The sequence below is a fragment of the Podarcis liolepis genome, assembly GCF_965112155.1.
Source record: "Podarcis liolepis genome assembly, chromosome: 16".
NCBI lineage: Eukaryota > Metazoa > Chordata > Lepidosauria > Squamata > Lacertidae > Podarcis > Podarcis liolepis.
Genome location: NC_139567.1, coordinates 11,791,074 through 11,812,976, shown reverse-complemented (window position 1 = coordinate 11,812,976; position 21,903 = coordinate 11,791,074). Strand labels below are relative to the sequence as shown.

At 47.3% G+C, this 21,903-nt stretch overlaps 1 protein-coding gene and 1 long non-coding RNA gene across 7 annotated transcripts in view; one reads left to right on the top strand and one right to left on the bottom strand.

Annotated features, from left to right (window-relative positions):
• Positions 1-21,903, bottom strand: part of LOC310695854 — a 255,022-nt gene that overhangs the window by 113,105 nt on the left and 120,014 nt on the right. The window lies entirely within an intron of this gene.
• The window catches only part of SLC37A2 (solute carrier family 37 member 2), a 59,701-nt gene that overhangs the window by 12,526 nt on the left and 25,272 nt on the right, over positions 1-21,903 (top strand). For all 6 annotated transcript variants that reach the window (XR_014520219.1, XR_014520220.1, XR_014520221.1 and 3 more), the window contains exons 2-6: positions 9,510-9,591; positions 12,157-12,244; positions 14,267-14,345; positions 16,119-16,254; positions 20,857-20,933. Coding sequence is in view for 3 of the 6 variants with exons in the window: in XM_083480560.1 (XP_083336686.1) it covers positions 9,510-9,591; positions 12,157-12,244; positions 14,267-14,345; positions 16,119-16,254; positions 20,857-20,933 (462 nt within the window). In the remaining 3 variants the exon portion in view is untranslated. The remainder of the gene's footprint in view (positions 1-9,509; positions 9,592-12,156; positions 12,245-14,266; positions 14,346-16,118; positions 16,255-20,856; positions 20,934-21,903) is intronic.

Below are 21,903 nucleotides of genomic sequence, written 5' to 3'. Positions count from 1 at the left end.
TCTGATTTGGGGGGAGGCTTTATATAAACAAACCATATTACAAATTTTTAATTTAATTAATAATTTAATTAATTTAATTAATTTATATACCGCCCTATACCTGCAGGTTTCATGAAAGTTAACAGGATAAGATCAGAAGATAAAAGCAGAGCATAACAATATTCTCCTGCTCTTCGCTGCTTCTCTTTTCCTGTCTCTTTTTTGCCTGTTCAGTTTTGGCTAATTTTAAAGCAGAAGTAAAACTGGCCGTGAAAAGAAAGAAGAAGAAAAAAAAGAAGTAGTTTCATTACTTCCTGAGGAGAATGAAATAGCAGCAGCGTGGCACTCTGTGCATGCAGGGAGTCTAGCTTTGTCAACAATTGCCACACAGTCTGTTGTGTCTAGGATAGACAGGACAGGAACAAGGATACAGTGAAAGATCCTCCCGCCTCAGCAGTGACTAAATGGATGTACAGTCATACCTCGGGTTACAGCCGCTTCAGGTTGTGTTTTTTCAGGAACGGGCTACTTCCGGTTTCAGCGGTCGCGCATTCGCAGAAGCACCGAATCGCACTTTGCACATGCGCAGAAGCGCCGAATCGCAACCCGCGTCTGTGCACGCACGGGTTGCGAACACTGCAGGTTGTGAATGTGCCTCCCGCACGGATCACGTTCGCAACCCGAGCGTTCGCTGTAGTTGACACGTGATCTCTATGATCCGCTGATTCAAAAAACAAAACATATAGATGGGAAAAGAAAAGAAAAATTCTTGGAGGGGGCTTGAGATGTCTATTACTAAGTGAAAATGCTGAGTAGTGAATGGAAACCACCAAATATGTTTCTTCGAACTCCTTTGGCAACGTGCTGTTACACCAGAGGTGGGGAAGCTGTAGCCCTTCCGAGTTAGACTCCAATTCCCATCAGTCGCAGCCAGCATGAACAGTGGTTAGGGATGAGGGGAGCTGGAGTCCAACAAGGTCTGGAAGGCCTCAGATTCCCCATCCCTGTGCTATTTACTCATTTATTTCTTTTATATACCACCTTTATCTTCCAAGGTTCTCCTCCAGGGCCGTCTTACCCATAGGCACGAGGGGTGCGGGGGTTCTCAGGGGTGCCAGGCCAAGAGTTGAGTCCGGCGGGCTCTTCTGTTGCGGGCAGCTCTGCGCCGCAAGTTTGGGGGTGACCGAGCCAGCTGGCGCCCTCCTGTGCGCCTGGGACTGGGCAACCAGGGGGGAGCTGCTGGGCACATCTTTGCACCTCAGCGCCACATATGCTTAAGACAGCCCTGTTCTCCTCCTCCCCATTTCATCCCCACAAACAACCCTGCGAGGTGGGTTAGGATAAGAGATGGCGACTGACTCCAAGTGAGCTTCATGGCTGAGTGGGGATTCAAACCTTGCTCTCCCAGGCCCTAGTCCAGGCTTCCTCAGACTCGGCCCTCCAGATGTTTTTGGCCTACAACTCCTAGCAGGACCAGTGGTCAGGGATGATGGGAATTGTAGTCTCAAACATCTAGAGGGCCAAGTCTGAGGAAGCCAGCCCTAGTCCAACACCCTAACCACTTACGCCACACTGGCTCCCAGAATGTTTCCAAGCACAATTCAAAGTTGGTGTTGACCTTTAAAGCCCTAAACGGCCTCGGCCCAGTATACCTGAAGGAGCGTCTCCACCCCCATCATCCAGCCCAGACACTGAGGTCCAGCGCCGAGGGCCTTCTGGCGGTTCCATCACTGTGAGAAGCCAAGTTACAGGGAACCAGGCAGAGGGCCTTCTCGGTAGTGGCACCCGCCCTGTGGAACGCCCTCCCAGCAGATGTCAAGGCAATAAACAACTATTTTACTTTTAAAAGACAACTGAAGGGACAACAGGGACAACTTCCCTGTTTAGGGAAGTTTTTAATGTCTGATGCTGTATTGTTTTTAATATTCAGTTGGAAGCCACCCAGAGTGGCTGGGTTAACTCAGCCAGATGGGCTGGGTATAAATAATAAATTATTATTATTATTATTATTATTATTATTATTATTATTATTACCGAGCAGATTATGAAGTTGCTGCCTTATTTTGACTTCATGAGAACCTAAGAAGGACTCCCACTGGATCATAGCAAGGACCTGTCTGGTCTGGCCTTCTGCTCTCACAATGGCTGGCCAGATATCTATGGGAAGGAAGACCACAAGAAAGACTGGTATTCAGAATCACACCGCTTTTGATGCCGGAGCTGTTATATAGACCTGGAGGCGCTGGGAACCTTGCAGTCCATGAATGTAGCCAACCCACTGTCCAAATTAGTAGTCACCACTATGTGAAGAAGCCCTTCCTTTTGTCTGACCTGGATCTCCAAACATTCAGCATCATTGAATGAATGGAAGTTCCTGTCCTTCTTTCCACTTTGAAGGCATTTGTTACAGAATCTGGCGAAGGACATGCCACCTTTGTGCTAACCATTCCTCCAGATCCTGTGTACAGTGGTACCTCAGGTTACATACGCTTCAGGTTACAGACTCCGCTAACCCAGAAATAGTGCTTCAAGTTAAGAACTTTGCTTCAGGATGAGAACAGAAATCATGCTCCGGAGGCGCGGCAGCAGCAAGAGGCCCCATTAGCTAAAGTGGTGCTTCAGGTTAAGAACAGTTTCAGGTTAAGTACGGACCTCCGGAACGAATTAAGTACTTAACCCGAGGTACCACTGTAGTTCTTTGCTTCCCCTTGTAGTTCTTTGCTTAGCTTCCCTGACCAGGCTGCCTCTCTTGAGCTGAGTTACTGAGATCCCTCTTTCCTTGAAAGGCAAAATGAGTGAGTCTGTGGCTTCTGCTCCTCACCGCAGGCTGAGTAGAGCTGTCCTCACATGGTTGAGTTTCCACCGCTGATCCCATGTGATTATGAAAACATGCTTTTCCCCATCGCTACTCACTTACTTTGGAGAATGGAAATATGCCGATGTTATTTCCATTAACAAAAAAGGAACCAGCAGTAAGCAGCAGGCTGGCTGACTATGTCTAATATTTTCTTACACCTGAGGCTCAAATTCTTCACTTCCCACCTCATTCCTTTAGCAGCATAACTAGGAACAAATCCAATTGAACTCGGCTACGTAGGGAGCTGCCATACGGAGTCAGACCATGAGCCCATCAGTATTGCCTACACTGACTGGCAACATCTCTCCGGGATTCCAGGCAGTGGCCTCTCCCATTCCTACTTGGAAATGCTGGGGATTAAAAAACAGGACTTTGTGCATGCACAGCGTATACTTTATCACTGAACTTTGATTCCTTTCCTGAAAGGAAGATTCTAATCCTCAAAGTTCTATATAATGATCTGTTTAAATGGGAACATAGGGAGCTTCCTGATAGTGATTTGGATCATTGGTCCATCTAGGTCAGTATTTTCTACACTGATTGGTAGCTGGTCTCCAGAGTTTTAGGCAGCTGAATCAAAATTTACATATACCGTATTTTTTGCACCATAACACTCACTTTTTTCTTCCTAGAAAGTAAGGGGAAATGTCTGTGCGTGTTATGGAGTGAATGCCTGTGGTGTGTGTGGGGGGGGGGGGGATCTGCTGCAGTCGTGAGCAGAGGATCCATGGCTCCCCTTCCTTCCCTCCTCCGTGGTTACAAAGCATGGATCCACATGGATCCTCAGGATTTTTGCATTGGGCTACTCCAAACTCACTGTCAGATCACATGTCTGTGGCCACAGCATGAACCACAAAAATCGTATATCCACTATTTCGTTTAGAATATTTTTTTCTTGTTTTCCTCCTCTAAAAACTACGTGCGTGTTATGGTCTGGTGCGTGTTATAGAGCGAAAAATACGGTATATATGTATATTGGGACGTGGGTGGCGCTGTGGGTTAAACCACAGAGCCTAGGGCTTGCCGATCAGAAGGTCGGCGGTCCGAATCCCCACGACGGGGTGAGCTTCCGTTGCTCGGTCCCTGCTCCTGCCAACCTAGCAGTTCAAAAGCACATCAAAGTGCAAGTAGATAAATAGGTACCGCTCTGGCAGGAAGGTAAACGGCGTTTCCGTGCGCTGCTCTGGTTCGCCAGAAGCGGCTTAGCCATGCTGGCCACATGACCCGGAAGCTGTACGCCGGCTCCCTTGGCCAATAAAGCGAGATGAGCACCGCAACGTGTTGGAAGCCACCCAGAGTGGCTGGGGAAACCCAGCCTGGTGGGCGGGGTATAAATAATAAATTATTATTGTTGTTGTTGTTGTTGTTGTTATCATCATCATCATCATCTTTGCTTCTCTGAGTAGGACCATTTGGGGGAATATTCTGTATAGGAAGAACCATCAGCAAAGGAGGCAAACACTTTGTCTAAGGAAGATATAATCCAAACAGAGAAAAGGCAGAGAGCGCCAAGGTTTTGGATTAATAGCATATCGGGGCCTCTTTCTAGAGATCTGCTTTGAAAGCAGTGGCTTTTGGTTGTTGTTGGGAGTGTCTCAGTTGTGCCTCCACCTACGTTTGGCCAATATTCTGTAGGCAACGATTACAAAACACCAGTAAGCCTCTGCTTCCCTTGATATTTTCCATCCTCAGGGGTGACCTTGATTACTGGGACAGTTCCTGAGCAGTTTTCTTAAGTGCTGCATAAAATGCTTGGAAGCAGCAGTCAAGGAAGTGTTTTGATGCAAAACATTGTCCTGCTCTCTCTCAGGAAACCACAAGACAAAGCAGGGAGGTTCTGCTGGCGTGGCTGATACTGGACAGCCCCCGATTCCTACATCCTAAAAGCAGAGGGGAATTTCCCCATGCAGACGGGTGCCCCAAAGGAAAACACATTTGACCCTTGCAGAACGATGTTAGCAAATCTACAATGGAACTTCCTGGATCTCAGAAGTCTACCTGTAAGGATGACAATGTCTTGATCACTGAAAAAAAAGGCTGCAGATAAGAGGGGAACGCCAAGGAAGGTGGAGGAAGCTGCCGTCTGAAAATATGAACGAGACCTTTGGAATATTTGCTGGGGTCGTTTTCAAGCAGGAATGTTTTGAGTAAAAGTATTTTTATTTTTATTTTTTGTAAAAGGCTGGAATAGGTTCTAATGTCCAGGTGTGGTGGCTACATCACTGGGGTGATGGCCAGAACCAATTGCATGGAACAACAACAACAACAACAACAACAACAACAACTTATTATTTATACCCCGCCCATCTGGCTGGGTTTCCCCAGCCACCCTGGGCTGCTTTAACAAAGTATTAAAATACAGTGGTCTGTTAAACATTAAAAGCTTCCCTAAACAGGGCTGCTTTCAGATGTCTTCTAAAACAGTGTTTCCCAACCTTTTTTGGGCAAAGGCACACTTGTTTGATGAAAAAAATCTCGAGGCACACCACCATTACAGCCCCGTGACATCAGCGCACAGCGTCACGCCGGGAGGGACGCACGAAAGTGAAAGTTTCAATTTTTTCCCCTCCCCCTTGCCGGGGAACCTCCAAGCTTTGGGGGTGGGGGGGGAGGAGGCAGCAAAGCGAGGGACTGAGGGACGGCGGCAGCTGAGGCGGCGGCGGCTGTTGTGGTGGTGGCGGCGATAGCGGGCGGAGGAGGGGGCGGCGGCGGGGCCGAGGTGGCCGGCGGCGGCGGGGGAGGCGGCGGCGGGTGGAGCAGGAGGGCGGCCGAGGCCGGTGAGGGAGTAGGGTTGCCCGGGGCTTGAGGAGCCGTCGCCGGGAGTTGCTGCTGCTGTTGTTGTTGCTGCTGCCCGGACATGCCGGCCTCCTCCTCGTCCGCTGTCTCGCGCTCCTCCCTTTTGCGCGCGCTGCCCTGCCGCCGCCCCATTGGCCGGGTCCTGTCAGCTGATCCTGTGTTATTTCCTGTGTGTGTGTGTGTGAGGGGAGAATGGAGAGAGAAACCTCGGCACCACCACCGCGGAGCCGCCCCCGGCTCGACGCGGATCCTCGCCGCCGCCGCCCCGCCTCTCGCCGCCCGACTCGCCCGCCTCCCTCCCACGGCACACCAGCCAACGTCTCGCGGCACACTAGTGTGCCGCGGAACACCGGTTGGGAAACACTGTTCTAAAAGTCTGGTAGTTGTTCTTCTCTTTGACATCTGGTGGGAGGGCATTCCACAGGGCGGGCGCAACTACCTAAAAAGCTCTCTGCTTGGTTTCCTGTAACTTGGCTTCTCTCAGTGAGGGAACCGCCAGAAGGCCCTCGGCGCTGGACCTCAGTGTCCAGGCTGAACGATGGGGGTGGAGACGCTCCTTCAGGTATACTGGGCTGAGGCCGTTTAGGGCTTTAAAGGTCAGCACCAACACTTTGAATTGTGCTCGGAAACGTACTGGGAGCCAATGTAGATCTTTCAAGACCAGTGTTATGTGGTCTTGGCGGCCACTCCCAGTCACCAGTCTAGCTGCCGCATTCTGGATTAGTTGTAGTTTGTGGGTCACCTTCAAAGCTAGCCCCACATAGAGTGCATTGTAGTAGTCCAAGCGAGAGATAACTAGAGCATGCACCACTCTGGCAAGACAGTCTGCGGGTAGGTAGGGTCTCAGCCTGCGTACCAGATGGAGCTGGTAAACAGCTGCCCTGGACACAGAATTTTCCTGCGCCTCCATGGACAGCTGTGAGTCCAGAATGACTCCCAGGCTGCACACCTGGTCCTTCAGGGGCACAGTTACCCCATTCAGGACCAGGGAGTCCTCCATAGCTGCCTGCCCCCTGTCCCCCAAGAGCAGTACTTCTGTCTTGTCAGGATTCAACCTCAATCTGTTAGCCGCCATCCATCCTTCAACCGCCTCCAGGTACTCACACAGGACCTTCACCACCTTCACTGGTTCTGATTTGAAAGAGAGGTAGAGCTAGGAATCATCCGCATATTGCGGATTCAATACAGTTTACTTGGAAATGTCTTAGGAAACTGCTTTGTCCCAAGCCAGTTCCTTTATCCATTTAGCCCTAGTGCTGGGAAAGAATCACAGAATTGTAGAGTCGGAAGGGACCCCGAGGGCCATCTAGTCTAACCCCCTGCAATGCAGGAATCTTTTGTCCAGTGCAGAGCTCCAACCTACAACCCTGAGATTAAGAGTCTCATGTTCTACTGCCTGAGCCGTTCTAAACATATCTAATACAGGGCCGGTACTCTGCCACTGAGCTACAGCGCCATCCCTTAAACCAGGGATCAGCAAACTTTTTCAGCAGGCCAGACTATATGGGGGGCCAGACTATATGAATGAATTCCTATGCCCCACAAATAACCCAGAGATGCATTTTACATAAAAGGACACATTCTACTCATGTAAAAACATGCAGATTCCCGGACCATCCACGGGCTGGATTTAGAAGGCAATTGGGCTGGATCCGGCCCCCAGGCCTTAGTTTGCCTATCCACGCCTTACCAGTGGTGTCCAAACCTTTTTCGCAGAGGGCCAGATTTGATGAAGTGAAGAGCCTGTTTTCTGTTCCACCTTAAAAGGGAGCAGGCTTTGAGTCACAGAGTCTGCGTATTTCCTGTTCACAGAATGTTTATGTTTCCTATTGCTTTCGTTCTCTGTGTCTGGAGACACTGACGCAGGCAGTCATGTCTTTCTTTGTTCTGATCAATGCTGAACAAAACTTGTAAATAATGCTCTCCTGAGTGCAACTTTTGCTGTGCATTATCTGCTGATAGAGTGTGCATGAGCTCTAGAATGTGGCAAGATATTTTCTAGAAACTCATGTCGCTAATTGCTGATACTGCGTGCCTACGGGAGATCGATGGATCGTCCGGCAGACGGCTTGGGGCCATGATGGACTTTGTCTCCCTGGCAGTATCCCAACAGAGCCATGAGGGCCAACCAAAGATTAACCTTTTTTTTAGGATTGAAGTTTTTGAGCTTTTTTATGATTTTACCCCAAAGTTGTTGAGCTTTTTTTTAGAATTTTTAGGATTGATGTTGTTGAGGTATTTTTGGGATTTTACCCCAGGAAATAAACTGCCACAGGGGCTGGATTAAACCAACCAGCGGGCCAGATTAGGCCCCCAAAACGGATTTTGGACATGCCTTCCTTATACTGAATCAGAACCATTGGTCTGCCGACTTCAGCATTGTCTCTGGGGATGGGGAACAAACTCCTGTCCTGATGTCAGCCAGAGGTGAAGGTGCGGGTCTGAACTGGCCTTGGCTTTACACAACAGAAGAGCGAACTGCAACCAGCAATGATAAAAAGGATGCAATGATTTATGCAGCCAGTTTTCCGAGGATGACATAAAAAGGATGAGTCAGGTGACCTTGCTGGCTCTTGCTCAATTTATTCCAGCCTCTGTTTCACCTCTTGAAGGTGAAGAAGATCAGAGGCTGGAGGGACTTTGCGGCATGCAGTTCCGTGGTAACGGATGATGTAAATTCTCTGCCCACTTGCTGGCTGGCTTTCACAAACTATGCCTTCCTCTGCATTTACTCAGAAGTAAATTTTGCTGAGTTTGACAGGGCCTATTCTTATGCAAGTGTGTAGGGTTGCAACCCAAGTAGATGACAAACATGCATATAGTGTATATATCAAAAGAAAAAACATCCCCCTGGTCTTTATAAAATGCATTTAGTACTGCTGGTTTAATTTTTAATTTTAAAGGATTAATACTAGTTGCCTGTTTTTGGAAATCTGATTGAACTGTTTGGGAAGAAGGAAACTTACATTTTAACCTGGAAACCCTTCATATTTTAAAGTTGTCTTCTGGGTAGAAATTGAGCTATTTCCCCCCTCTGTAGTGCTGGAATTCTATTTCTAATGATATAATAAAATTGTAAGGATGTTGTCACGCTGCAGTTTGTCAAGTTGTAAAGGGGGTGGGGAAGGGGATTTGCTGAGGTGTAAAGAGAAGGTGGTAGCTGGGGTTGGCGAGCAAAGCGAGCAGGAAAGGTGGCCCTTACTTTTGCAGTAGTAGTAGATCATGTGATCTTTTCCGTGTGGTCATGTGATCTTTTCCACGTAGCCTTTGGCTTATATGCCATTAAGCTCTTTGGGTCAAGAGCCTGCCCTATCGTACTTAGTAGTGCACCATGCATTGATGGTTGTAACAGCAGAACAACAGGCTTTTAAGGGTTGTAGCACCTGTCCTTTCGAATGCCTTCCCCAGAGTTAGGCACTGACCCTGCTGTCTTTTCTGTACCTGCTTGAAGAACTTTTTCACACAGCCTTTCACTAAGTTGAAATTGTTCTCAGTCTGCATCTGCACTGGAATTGTTTTAAATATGTTCGTATTATTACCACATGCCATCTGCTGCCCCGGGCTCCTTTGGGAAGAAGGGCAGGATATAAATTTAATGATAATGAAATAAGCAGTAGGGTTTTCTTTTGATACACGGTGCCCTTGGATGTAGAGTTAAAGCATACCAGTTTCTGTAGCTTAAACGGGGAGTAAAATCACCTCCCAGCTTTGGTTCTCTTCCCCCCAGAGGATGTGGTAGACATTTATTTTTCTGCAGACTGCGCAAGCAAGCTGGTGAGACTTCAGCTGTCAGCCTTCAGAGATAACAGTTAAAGCTTATCACTTTTTTCCATCTTTCTGTGTTTGCTCTATCTTTCATGTGTGTCTTCTTTTCTAGGTACCGGGGATTAATTCTTGTGTTGACGTTCCTGTGTTATACCACTTTCCATCTCTCGCGGAAGCCCATTAGTATAGTAAAGGTACGTAGCATCGGTCCCCAGGGGTGAGGGGCTATCTTTCATAGCTGTCAACTTACAGATTTGAAAATAAGGGACCAGCAACCTCAAAAATAAGGGATCAGCAGCCAAAATAAGGGATCAACAATTACCTTGATAACATACATATTTTGTTGCGTGCAAATGGCTTTAGATACCTAACAGGTCCATAAATTACCATATAGCATATATTCAACACAAAAAAGCAACAATTTGTTGTTGACAAAGCACAGCTGGACACAGAAAGGGCTCCATTACCTTCAGTAGCTTATTTAAGGGACATCATCAATAAGGGACAGCAGCGGGACATGGCGCTGGGATAAGGGACTGTCCCGCCAAATAAGGGACGCTTGACAGCTATGTATCTTTGGACACAGGGGGGGGGCATGCAATCCTATACAGGTGTCCCTGGGGAAAAGCCCCATTGAATTTTAGTGAGATCCACTTCCAATAAACATTCACTGGCTTCAGCTGTAACAAGGCATATTTGAACTCTTCCCCTTCCTCCACTTCCCTCCTGTTCCTCTGGTGTATCCCCGTAATATTTTCTAGATTGTAAGCCCCTCGGGGCAGGGACCTGTTGTCTTGTGCCCTTTAAAATTGCATCCATGCTGATGGTGCTATATGAAACCAGCATGCCTGAGAACCTGGCGTATGGCCTGTCCCTTTTTATATACTTGTTTTTATTAGTTTCCCAAATTTTAACAAGTCAATCCAAATTATTTAAATGTAATACAATTTTTTTAAAAAACAATAATTTGGTTTCCCGCTCCTGTTACAAGCATATGTCCATTGCTTCCTGATGTTGCCACTTCATTCTTCTTCTTTAATTGCCTTCTCATCCTTCTATTAATTTTAATCCGTTTTCATAGCTGGCCTTTCTTGTTTCCTTGCAATCAGCACCTTTGTTGTTTGCCAGATGCATAAAAATACATTTTCACATGTGTATGCCTTCCGGCACTCTGTGTGTAAAGATAATTTATTGGGTGTGTGGCCTGTCCCAAGGGTGCCAAGTTGAATAAAATATTGAGGGGAGGGGAAGCTAAGCCCACCCCACATAATCACAAGATGTGCACATGCTGTTTGAATGGCAAAGCCCCCTCAAATATTTTATTGGGGGTCCAAAGGGACCACAGCCCCTAGGAGTTGGCTCCCATCTCCTGTCATGAGAGGGGTTTCATTCCCTTTGAAGGAACAGGTTCAGAGTACATTTCCGAGCACAATTCAAAGTCTTGGTGCTGACCTTTAAAGCCCTAAATGGCCTCGATCCTGAAGGAGTGTCTCCACCCTCATCGTTCAGCCCAGACACTGAGGTCCCGCTCCGAGGGCCTTCTGGCGGTTCCCTCATTGCAAGAAGTGAGGTTACAGGGAACCAGGCAGAGGGCCTTCTCGGTAGTGGCGCCTGCCCTGTGGAACGCCCTCCCTTCACATGTGAAGGAAATAAGCAGCTATCCTATCTTTAAAAGACATCTGAAGGCAGCCCTGTTTAGGGATGTTTTTAATACTTAATGCTGTATTGTTTTTAATACTCGATTGGGAGCTGCCCAGAGTGGCTGGGGAAATTCAGCCAGATGGGTGGGGTATAAATAATACATAAATTTAAAAGAGAGTCTCTGCGACCTCCTGGGTTCCAACTTGCCACTAGAATCTCGAGTAGGTAGGCTTTTGTACTTAAGCCCACTTTAGGCTGCTTAGCTAGCGCCATTCCTGGCCTCAATTGTCCGGTGACCTCCCATCTGACTACTGCAATGGTCAGGGCTGCCCTTGAAGACATTATGGAGGCTACAGCTAGTGCAGCATGGTTTTATGGCGATTTTTCAATTGTTCCATTTCCTGCCGATTGTTTCTATGTACGCCTCTTAGAAATGTGTGTAATTAGGCGGTATAGAAATGTCTTAAAGTACATAAAACATGACTGCTGGCTGGTAAGTGGGGCAGCCCGATGGGGCCATGTGTTGCTGATCCCAAAACCTCTGCCCTGGCTGTCAGTGAGCTACCAGACCAAATTCAAGGCATTGGTGCTAATCTTTAAAGCCCTTAATGGCCTGGGACCAAGGACCTAAAAGTGTGCCATCCCCACTATTCGCAACCCCTATGTTTGGCAAGTGAAACCTTGTTGGCAGTGCCACCACCGGAGGCTGCCCAGTTGGCACTGACCCACGACAGGGCCTTTTCAGTGGTGGCTCCCCATTTCTGGAATGTTCCCCTCAGTGAGGTGCATCTGTCTCCCTCATTATTGACTTCCAGGGGATATTTTAAAACATCCCTATATACCCAGGCATTTGGTGGCTGAAGCATGCCGCTCCTGGCAGCCCCAAAATCACCTGTGGAGAGAATGCTTTGAAACTGTGTTTGTGGTTGTTTTAAATTCATAGAATTGTAGAGTTGGAAGGGACCACAAGTATTGTCAGCTCCAACCCCCCTGCAATGCAGAAATATTTTGCCCAATGTTTTTCTCACCCTGGGCTCTTTGGGGAGGGTGTAAATTTAATGCATGAATAAAGAATCTCTGACTCATTCGCCTGTTCTCTGTGTGTGTTTCTCCCCCAGAGTGAACTGCACTATAACTGTTCTTCGCGGGGACCCAATCCACACAATGAATCAAACAGCACTACGTGGTGTGACTGGAAGCCTTTTGGTAAGGCTGCATTGGTTTTCTGCTGTATCTTTCCCCAGAAGAGCAAACGTACACCCTCTCTTGGCCTTCATAAAGTGATGGAGGACAGGACAAAATTGTGTAGCATACAGCGCTGTAAGGTAGGGAAGGACCATAGGTCCATGGCAGAGCAATTGCTTTGCAGGTAAAGGGTCGCGGGGTCAGTTCCTGACACCTCCAGGTAGGACTGGCAAAGCTTCGAGAGTCAGTGTAGTACAGACAGTATTCAGCTCAATGGACCGAAGGTCTGAGCTTGGTAGAAAACAACTTTCTGTGTTGGTGGATATGGAAAAGCTATTTGTGACTTCTGCAACTTGGACATGTGGCTTTCAGAGTTGCCGTCTGGAAAACAGCTGGAGTGTTGTTCCTTCCTTGACCCTCCTGCTTTCCACAGACTCTTGAGTTGTGGGCTGTATCCAGAGCCCTTTTCCTGGAAACCTCAGGTGACTAGGCAGCCTTTTTGGCCAATTTAGGCTCTCTGATCCCAACTGATTCGTATGCAATAACCGGAACGGGATGCCTCGAGGGCCAACAGTTTATTCTGATGTGATTAGCAACCTTGGCGTATCTTATCTGCGTTTGTTTGCAATGTCGTTGTGGAGCCTCATTAGCAGATTGGTTGCAGGTTGGTTCCCACTGTGCAGTCAGGCTTTCAACAGATATATTTCTACAGTGCAATTTCAGGGTATACTGTACCTTTACAGAGCTGCTTAGGCAAAAAGACACAGGTCTCCGTCTGCAAGGAGCTTACAGCTTGGAATAGGCAATACTGTAGGTGAAACAGCAGTGGGAGGGAGGGAGAGTTGGGAAACTGCCTTAAGCTGTCTTTCATCATGTGCCCATTTGACCCAGTACTGTCCATTATTATTTCTTGATTTTATATACTGCTTTATACCCAGCTGACAGTGGCTCTCAGGCCAAGGTCTTTCGCAGAGATTTTCTGGATGCAAAGCATGTGCTCTTAAGTGCAGGCAAATGCAGTCAAGTGTGCGTCCAGGTTATACTGAGAATGGGGAATTAAAAAGGCAAACAAACAGCCACATGGACAAGGCGCATTTTGAAGGAGGGGAGAAAGGTGCTGCTGTCCATATGCTTGGAAGAGAAGTTCCATTTATAGGATGCAGCAAGGAGAATGGGCTGCAAGGGAGGCTCGTCTGTACAACAGCCCTGTGAGGGAGGCTCCCTGTGTTCCCATTCTGCAGCCTCAATTTTGATGCATGCATGGCTGCATTTGCCTGCACTTAAGAGCACACGCTTTGCATCCAGAAAAGAAATGGAGAGGTGGAACACACACATGTGTCTGACATTTAAAAAAAGCCTGTGCTATAGTCCTGCTGATTCGTATGCAGGTGGTGCTGTGGGTTAAACCACAGAGTCTAGGACTTGCCAACCAGAAGGTTGGCAGTTCGAATCCCCGCGATGGGGTGAGCTCCTGTTGCTCAGTCCCTGTTCCTGCCAACCTAGCAGTTTGAAAGCACGTCAAAGTGCAAGTAGATAAATAGGTACCATTCCGGCGGGAAGGTAAACGGCGTTTCCGTGTGCTGCTCTGGTTCGCCAGAAGCGGCTTAGTCATGCTGGCCACATGACCCGGAAGCTGTACGCCGGCTCCCTCGGCCAATAAAGCGAGATGAGTGCTGCAACCCCAGAGTCGGCCATGACTGGACCTAATGGTCGGGGGTCCCTTTACCTTTACCTTATAGCCCTGCTGGGACTGTACCGCTTCAGAGTGCAGCTAAGAGAACAGTACACAGGAGTTGACTTGGAAACCTTGAAAGTAGGAAATTTGTAAAACCAAAACAGACAAAATGTGTGATATTCTGCTCCAAAATTTTGTGTGGCTGATCAGCAGCCAGGAACTGCTCTTCCCTGCCCACTGCAAAAATGAAAAGGAAAGGTGGGCGGAGCCAGCTGCCTCAATACAGAAACCTGCGTGAGCTTGATATTTCTTTTGCCCAGTGGGGTACGGCTGCCCCTGAACGTAACCCATACTGTTGCTTCTTCCAGATCAGGACAACTACAAAGAACTCTTTGGAGCCCTGGACAATGCGTTCCTGGTTGCCTACGCTATAGGAATGTACATCAGGTATGTACTCAGAATGCAGGAAAGAAAGAAATGACACATTTGTATAGGTCTACAGTTGAAGTCAGAGGGACGCGGGTGGCGCTGTAGGTTAAACCACAGAGCCTAGGACTTGCCAATCAGAAGGTCGGCGGTTTGAATCCCCACGACAGGGTGAGCTCCCATTGCTCGGTCCCTGCTCCTGTCCACCTAGCAGTTCGAAAGCACGTCAAAGTGCAAGTAGATAAATAGGTAGGTAAACGGTGTTTCCGTGTGCTGCTCTGGTTCACCAGAAGCGGCTTAGTCATGCTGGCCACATGACTCGGAAGCTGTGCCAGTAAAGCAAGATGAGCGCCACAACCCCAGAGACGGCCACAACTGGACCTAATGGTCAGGGGTCCCTTTACCTTACAGTTAAAGTCATAAGCATGCCTGCTTAAAAGGCTCTGTTGGTTCCATAGGACGCATTCCTTAATGCTGCAATCTTGTGAACGTTTAATAGGGAGTAATTCCCACGGAACACAGTGGGATTCAGGCCCCATCTACACTGTGCATTTAAAGCAGTATCATGCCGCTATAAAGAACCATGGATTCCCCCAAAGAATCTTGGGAACTGTAGTTTGTTAAGGGCAATGGGAATTGTTAGGAGACATGTGTCCTACCCCCGGGGGGGGGGGAATAGGAATCAGATCTAGCAAGGCAATCCTTGTGATCTTAATTTCACCAGCTCCTTCAGTGGCATTTGCAATTTAGATTTGGTCTTGGTTTCCCTACACCACAGGTGGGGGACCTTTTTCCTTATCCCAAGGGGCCACATTCTAGTGGCGGGCAGTGCCAAAGACAAAAGCGTGCTGAGCAATGAACGTTGACCTTTGCTACAGTAGGTTAGTTTTTACAAACACGCAGAGTTCTCTCTCCTCCTGGCAAGCTGGAAGCATGGTCAGAGTTCAAGGACATAGTCCAGCCAGGCAAAAAAATAACCACTCAAGGAAAATGCGAAGCAGGGCTAGTGGTTTGGGAGGGGGCGTGGTCTGATGAGATCCCCAAGGGCCAGGCAGAGAGGCCTGAAGGGCCGGATATGGCCCCAGCCTGTTTCTCATCCACAGGCCCTGCCTGTGATCAACCACTGGCTTATGGACTTCAGTATCCTGGTTGTTGTTAAAAGGTCTCAAACAACCCAAGAGGTGCTCTTAGGACAAATCCATAAGATTTGATTACTTTGGCATGGCATGGCAGTTGCCAGCCGCACCGACAGCAATCAGCTCACCTCTTAAACCACGCAGGAAACCGATCAGAGATATAGAATTCCCATAAACATGGTCATAACTGCAGGCAGATAAGAAATCTGCTAATGGAGGGCTCGAGACGTCAACAGGACTCTTGTCCACATGATGGATCCTGTTTGCTCTCTTGTCTCCTAAGTAGTTATTAAACAGTTCCATGGGTTATTTCCAGGGCTGTGTATACGCCATTTTTATCACCACGGGCCAGCTTAATTGACCAGGCCAGGGCATTACAAAATTTGTGTCCTTCCTCAAAGACAAAGGGCGTCACAACCACAATGCAGCCACGATGGCTTCTGTCGGTGTGGAAAATGCGACATGGGAAATAGCTGTGTTGTTGACGATGGTTTCCCAGAAGATTGTGGGAAGAAGCAACACCAGCTTCCGTTACTACCGCAGTTACTCCTTTAATTTAAGCAGCCCTAAGCTGTTTCCACATTCATTTCTGGTTGGGCACTGATCCTTGAGAAGTGGCTGTTGTGTTTCATACGCTCTTCCTTCCTGTCTCCCACAGTGGGGTCTTCGGCGAGCGCCTCCCATTGCGCTACTATCTGTCTGGAGGAATGTTGCTGAGCGGGTTGTTCACTGCCTTATTTGGACTGGGCTACTACTGGAACATCCATGAACTCTGGTATTTTGTTCTCGTACAGGTACAGAGATTCATCACGCTTGCCAACTAAGTTCTCTAGATCTGTTTTCTTTTCCTACTATGGGGTCTCTGAGCAGGTCTTGTATCATCTGTTATGCTCCAGAGGTGGGTCTCTCAAGGAGCTAGGGTCCAAGGCCCAGGAGGCCTGCTCTTATTTGCTTCTATCAGGGGTTCTTCTAGACCAGCTGTTTTTGAACTACAACTCCCATCAGCCCTAGCTAGCAGGACCAGTGGTCAGGGATGATGGGAACTGTAGTCCCAAAACAGCTGCAGACCCAAGTTTGGGAAACCCTAGGCTAGATGGCTGACTGTGATTCTGTGGGTCTTTCTAGTTCACACAGATAGTGAGGAGGGTTTTTGGGGAAATCATCTTTCAGATAATGAGAGGAACATACCCATAGGGCCAACATAGCTTTCTCTTGAAGCAGGTGGTAGGCAGATGGACCTGGCTGTCAGCCTGATGGATAGCCCATCTCCCAAGGTGGAACAACTCACAACATGAGGATCCATCTTGGTTCTGGGTTCCACATGAGTGGGAAGAGTGTCAGGAGTTCAGCCTACACTCGAGTAGGACCCTGACAGAGACACATGCCCGACTGGCATGTTCCCTCCCTCTTGGTCGATAGTTCGGGAGCTTCATAAGCTTTCTTCAGCCCGCACATCACAGCAACCGATGCCAACCAACACCTGCACACTTAGGGATCCGCAGAGTTTGCACAGTCACGTAACAGACCTCAGCAACTCAGCATTCTGGCTAATCTAAGTTTATTTACATACATACACACACACACACACACACACACGGAGCACTGCAACATGGCTCCCTCTCTCTCTAGCATCAGACAGCAAAGAGAAAAAGAACAAAGGACAATAGTCCCACTTCACTGAACACAGTAACAGAAACATCCTGTCTCCGTCACTTCCCACTCTGTGGGGTCAAAACATATACCGTCATGTGAAAGACGACAATCCTATGACTGCAATCACGGATCAGGAATTCTAACAAAGAGAAGCCAGCCACAGCCCCCCTGACAGCTGTCCCAAGTTCCCCGATACACTGGAATGTGTGCACCTTTGTGTATGGGTCCTAGTCTCCAGTTAAAGGACAGTAGGACAGCGACTTGATTTCTTCCTGGGCCACTTCAGAACTGGCTTTGAAACCAATTGCAAAAAAAGAAGAAAGGATTTATTCTATGGATTTGAAAGCGTTGCTAGCCTGATTTAATATAAAGTGGCTTATTGCACACCCTCATCTGGGAAAGGGCCGTAGCTCAAGGACAGAGAATCGGCTTTGCATCAGAAGGTCACAGGTTCAATCCGCTGGAAAAGACCCCTGCCTGCAACCCTGGAGAGCAGCTGCCAGTCAGTGCAGGTGATACTAAATACACCAGTGGTTTGATTTCATGTAAGGTGGCTTCTAGGGCCCCTCTCATTAACCTTCTAAGTTAGATTGTGATTATCTTTTGCCTAGGTCAGCTTCCTCCTTTCCTCCTCCTCTTGTCAGCCCTGCTGGCAAAAATAAATTGCAATCTCCTTGGGGCAGGCACCTCTCTCCACCATAACCATGTGCACTGATGGAGCTGTATAAAGAATGTAATCATCAAGTACCTGTAACCTTTATGCAGGACCTGACTGCCAGGTTTTCCCCCTCTGACCTTCCTTGCTCGATGAACTTGTGAGTGGGTGATTTGCCCCTCCTCTGCTCCATTTGCTTCCTCATGGGAAAACGGTTTCTGATGCTCAGCTTTGTGGATCTCATAGTCACATGCACTGCAGTCTGGGCAAACAGAAACCTGATATATTTAGCCATCGGAATATCTTAGAGAAAGATGCAGTATATTTTCCCATCCCAGCTGAGCCTGTCTGTCTGAATGACACACACGGCAGTCAAATGAGAGGTTATTGTGTTTGATGACGCAGGAACTCCTGGATGTCGTGCTTCTGTTTTTGTCTGAACTTCTCAGCCCCACTCTTATGCATATTTCAAAATCGATGATTCAGTAAGTTTCCACCCAACCAGTATTACTTTTGTGACGGTACTCACCATTTCCAATATCTGAGTACTGGCACTTTATTACCTTAAAAGCGCTGCACCTAAGTACCCTGGCATTTTTGAGAGATACATTCATACCTTGGGTTACAGACGCTTCAGGTTGCGTTTTTTCAGGTTACGGACCGCCGAAACCCAGAAGTACCAGAACAGGTTACTTCCGGGTTTCGGCGGATGCGCCGAAGCGCTGAATCGCAACCCGTGCGTGCACAGACATACCGCTGCAGGTTGCGGACGCTTCAGGTTGTGAACGTGCATCCCGCATGGATCACGTTCTCAACCTGAGTGTCCACTGTACTTTGCTTTCTGTTGTTGTTGTAAAAATTTATACCCTGAGTTTCCCCAGCCACTCTGGGCGGCTCCCAACAGAATATTAAAAACACAATAAAACATCAGACATTAAAAACTTCCCTGTCGATGTATATTTCCCAGAGCAGTGTACTTACAATTAGAAACAACCCACAGGCAATATGGAAAACACCAGTAGCACACTTGGAAATTAAAAATAAGAAAGAAACAGGCTGGGATATGACAAACAGCTGAGCTGAAACAGTTTGTACTGAAGGCACAACAGCAAAGAAAGAAATACCTTAACTTGCTTCAAAAAGGAAACAGGAAGAGAGCCTTTAATTTTCATTGTTTCTGCTCATTGATCAGACGGTTGTTTGGAAATTATGTGGCAAACTTTCTTGTGAGAAAATACATCTAGTGAATTGTCATGGGATGACTATGCCAAAGAAAGCAGATCAGATAATAATAATAATAATAATAATAATAATAATAATAATAATAATAATAATAATAATATCCTATGAGCCTCTGATGGGAGAGTATTTCAGAGCTTTGGGGTATAACAGAGCATTTTCCTTGTGGCTGTCACTCCAATTGCCATGTGAGATAGAATTTTAAGACCAATCATCCCTGGAATATCTTAAATGTCAGGGGATTTACATCTGAAGAGCGTGAGTGCTTTTCAACTGATTGATTGCATACCAAGCATTTTCTTTAAGTTGTTGACCAAAGCATGATATAACATAGAATTTAATAAACAGATCCACACTGTGGTAATCATTTGTATATAAGACCCCCAAACTTCTTCAAACAGTAGCTTCAAAAATTAAGCTTGCGACTGTCCCCTTCAGTTTTGATCTCTGTCACTAAACTTTGTCCCCACAGCTCAATTAACTAAAGCTGTTGGTTTGACTCGAGCGATTCATTGATTAATTAACTTATGGAAAAATCCAATACAAGCATTAGTAAGCAATTTCTCGGAGTGATACCTGCGTCCTTATATAACTCCAGTGAATCATTCCATAATGAGCTCGTTTACACTGTTTTCTGGGCGCGGTCCTTTCTTTGCTGGCTATTAACATAAAAAGCACAGCTGAAACCTGATCAGGAAATCTGGCCCACAGCCTGATGTTATTCCTTAAGCATTCCAAAGATTGCTTATGTTTTCAAGGACATCACATGTTTACCTGCTCTCAAATATTTGATTGCCACTTAAAAAAACAACTTAATTTAGACTTTAAAAGCTTGCCTTGAGCAGGCTGTGCCATTGATACCAGGGCCAACCAATCAACGCTGAGCAGCCTTGAGAAGATTTTGCCATGAAGACTCAGGCCAACCAATCATCTCTGAGCTCTGGTGGTTTTGTGACAGGTCACAGGGGCTGGCCAATCAACATCTTGCACCTGAAAACCAGGATGGGTATCCCCTAAGCTTGAGCCAAGGGAAGAAAGTAGTTTCTTAGCATCTCCACGTAGTGCTCAGAGAGAACTTTTCCTGAAACCCTAGAGAGCCGGTTGGGCAAGACGTCCCATTGTTCTTCCTTCCCAATTGAAACTGGCTCTGGGACGAGTCATGTTAATCTTCTCCTCCCACTCCTTCATGGATTGAACTTCACAACTGGTTTGGGTGGTAGCCCAGCCAGGTCTTGCTCACCGGGAAGTCTAGAATGAAGAGAGGCGAGATGCATCCCGGAAACACCCCCAAATTCGAGTTGACTCAGAAAACCAGGATCCCTGGCTTGCTTACTTGGGAATGAGCAGTGAGGAAGACTTTGTCCCTGCAGCTCTTTTGGAGATGTGTACAATCAGTTGCCAGGGGACTGAGGTTAGCTGTCCTGATGGTCTTGGTGTAGGGCTAAGCTAAATGAGGCATTATAACACAATAATTGTGTGCATGGCTTTTTATAATACATCACAGGTGGAAGAGGGGGGCAGGTTGGAATTGGACCATGGCTTAAGGGTACAGTGGTACCTTGGTTCTCAAACTTAATCCGTTCCAGAAGTCCAATCCAAAGCAGCCCTGTGAGGGGAACAGGAGAACTCCCCTCACATTTCCCAGAATTTTTTGGGAGGAAGCCATTATTATTTAAAGCGGTATGATGCTGCTTTATATGCATAGTGCAGATGGGGCCTAGCATTAGATACAACCCATTAGTTACAACCCATTGTTTTTCTTACAATGATAAGGCATTGTGCATAATGCTAACTTTGGCTTAACTAGCTGTGTTTTTTTCCTCTCCTGCTCCTTCCACCCACCCACTAGGTCCTCAATGGCTTGGCACAAACAACGGGATGGCCGTCTGTGGTGACGTGTGTTGGCAACTGGTTTGGAAAGGGGAAGTGAGTCTTGTTTCCTAATGCTGTATCTGTCAAACTGTGTCTTGTGGGTGGTTGTTTTGCTTTCAAGTGCCAATTGCTTAATCCTCATCCCAGGAGGAAGTACCAGATTTATTCCCTTGCCAAAATGGAAAATATCACCCTGCGCTGGAAAATGAGGGAGTGACCTGATTATGGCACCATTATAGGGCTTTAAAAAAAATCGCATATACATGCCTGCCTTTTTGTGAACGGCATTATGTTAGATGGTGTGTGTGTATTTTTCAAAATAGCTTTTTGATGTACAGTGCGAACTTGGTTTGCGAATGTGATCCGTGCGGGATGCACGTTCGCAACCCACATATTCCGCAACCTGCAGCGGTGCATCTGTGCATGCACGGGTTGTGATTCAGCACTTCAGTGCATGTGCAAAGCACGATTTAGCGCTTCTGTACATGTGCGACCACCGCAACCTGGAAGTAACCCATTTCGGTACTTCTGGGTTTTGGCGGTCTGTAACCTGAAAAAACGCAACCTGAAGCGTCTGTAACCAGAGGTATGACTGTACTCCATCCAGAGTAATGGGCCAGCATGAAAGTACAGTTAATAAACCAGTAATATAAAATCAGTGGCTCAGAGTATCTTCACAACAACCTTGTGAGTTGGCTAGGCTGAGCAATCACAACTTGCATGAAGCCAACCAGTGAGCTTCATGGCTGGGCAGAGATTTGAACCAGGGTTGCCTGAATTCCAAATTTGGCAATCCTCTGCTCATTAAACAATTCTGGTATCAGGCCTGAGCTGTGGACAGCAGACAGAGGTGAGCCCAGGACCTGAGAAGTGGGAGCCATGGGTCACCCCAGTAGTCAGGACCAAAGGGCAAACAAGTAGGGTTGAGGGAGGAGCAACCATGAATCATGGTTTGCAATCAGTGGTCAAACCAGAATGAGAAACTATGGTTGAAGGTGGGTTTGTAGACCATGATTTGTCAATT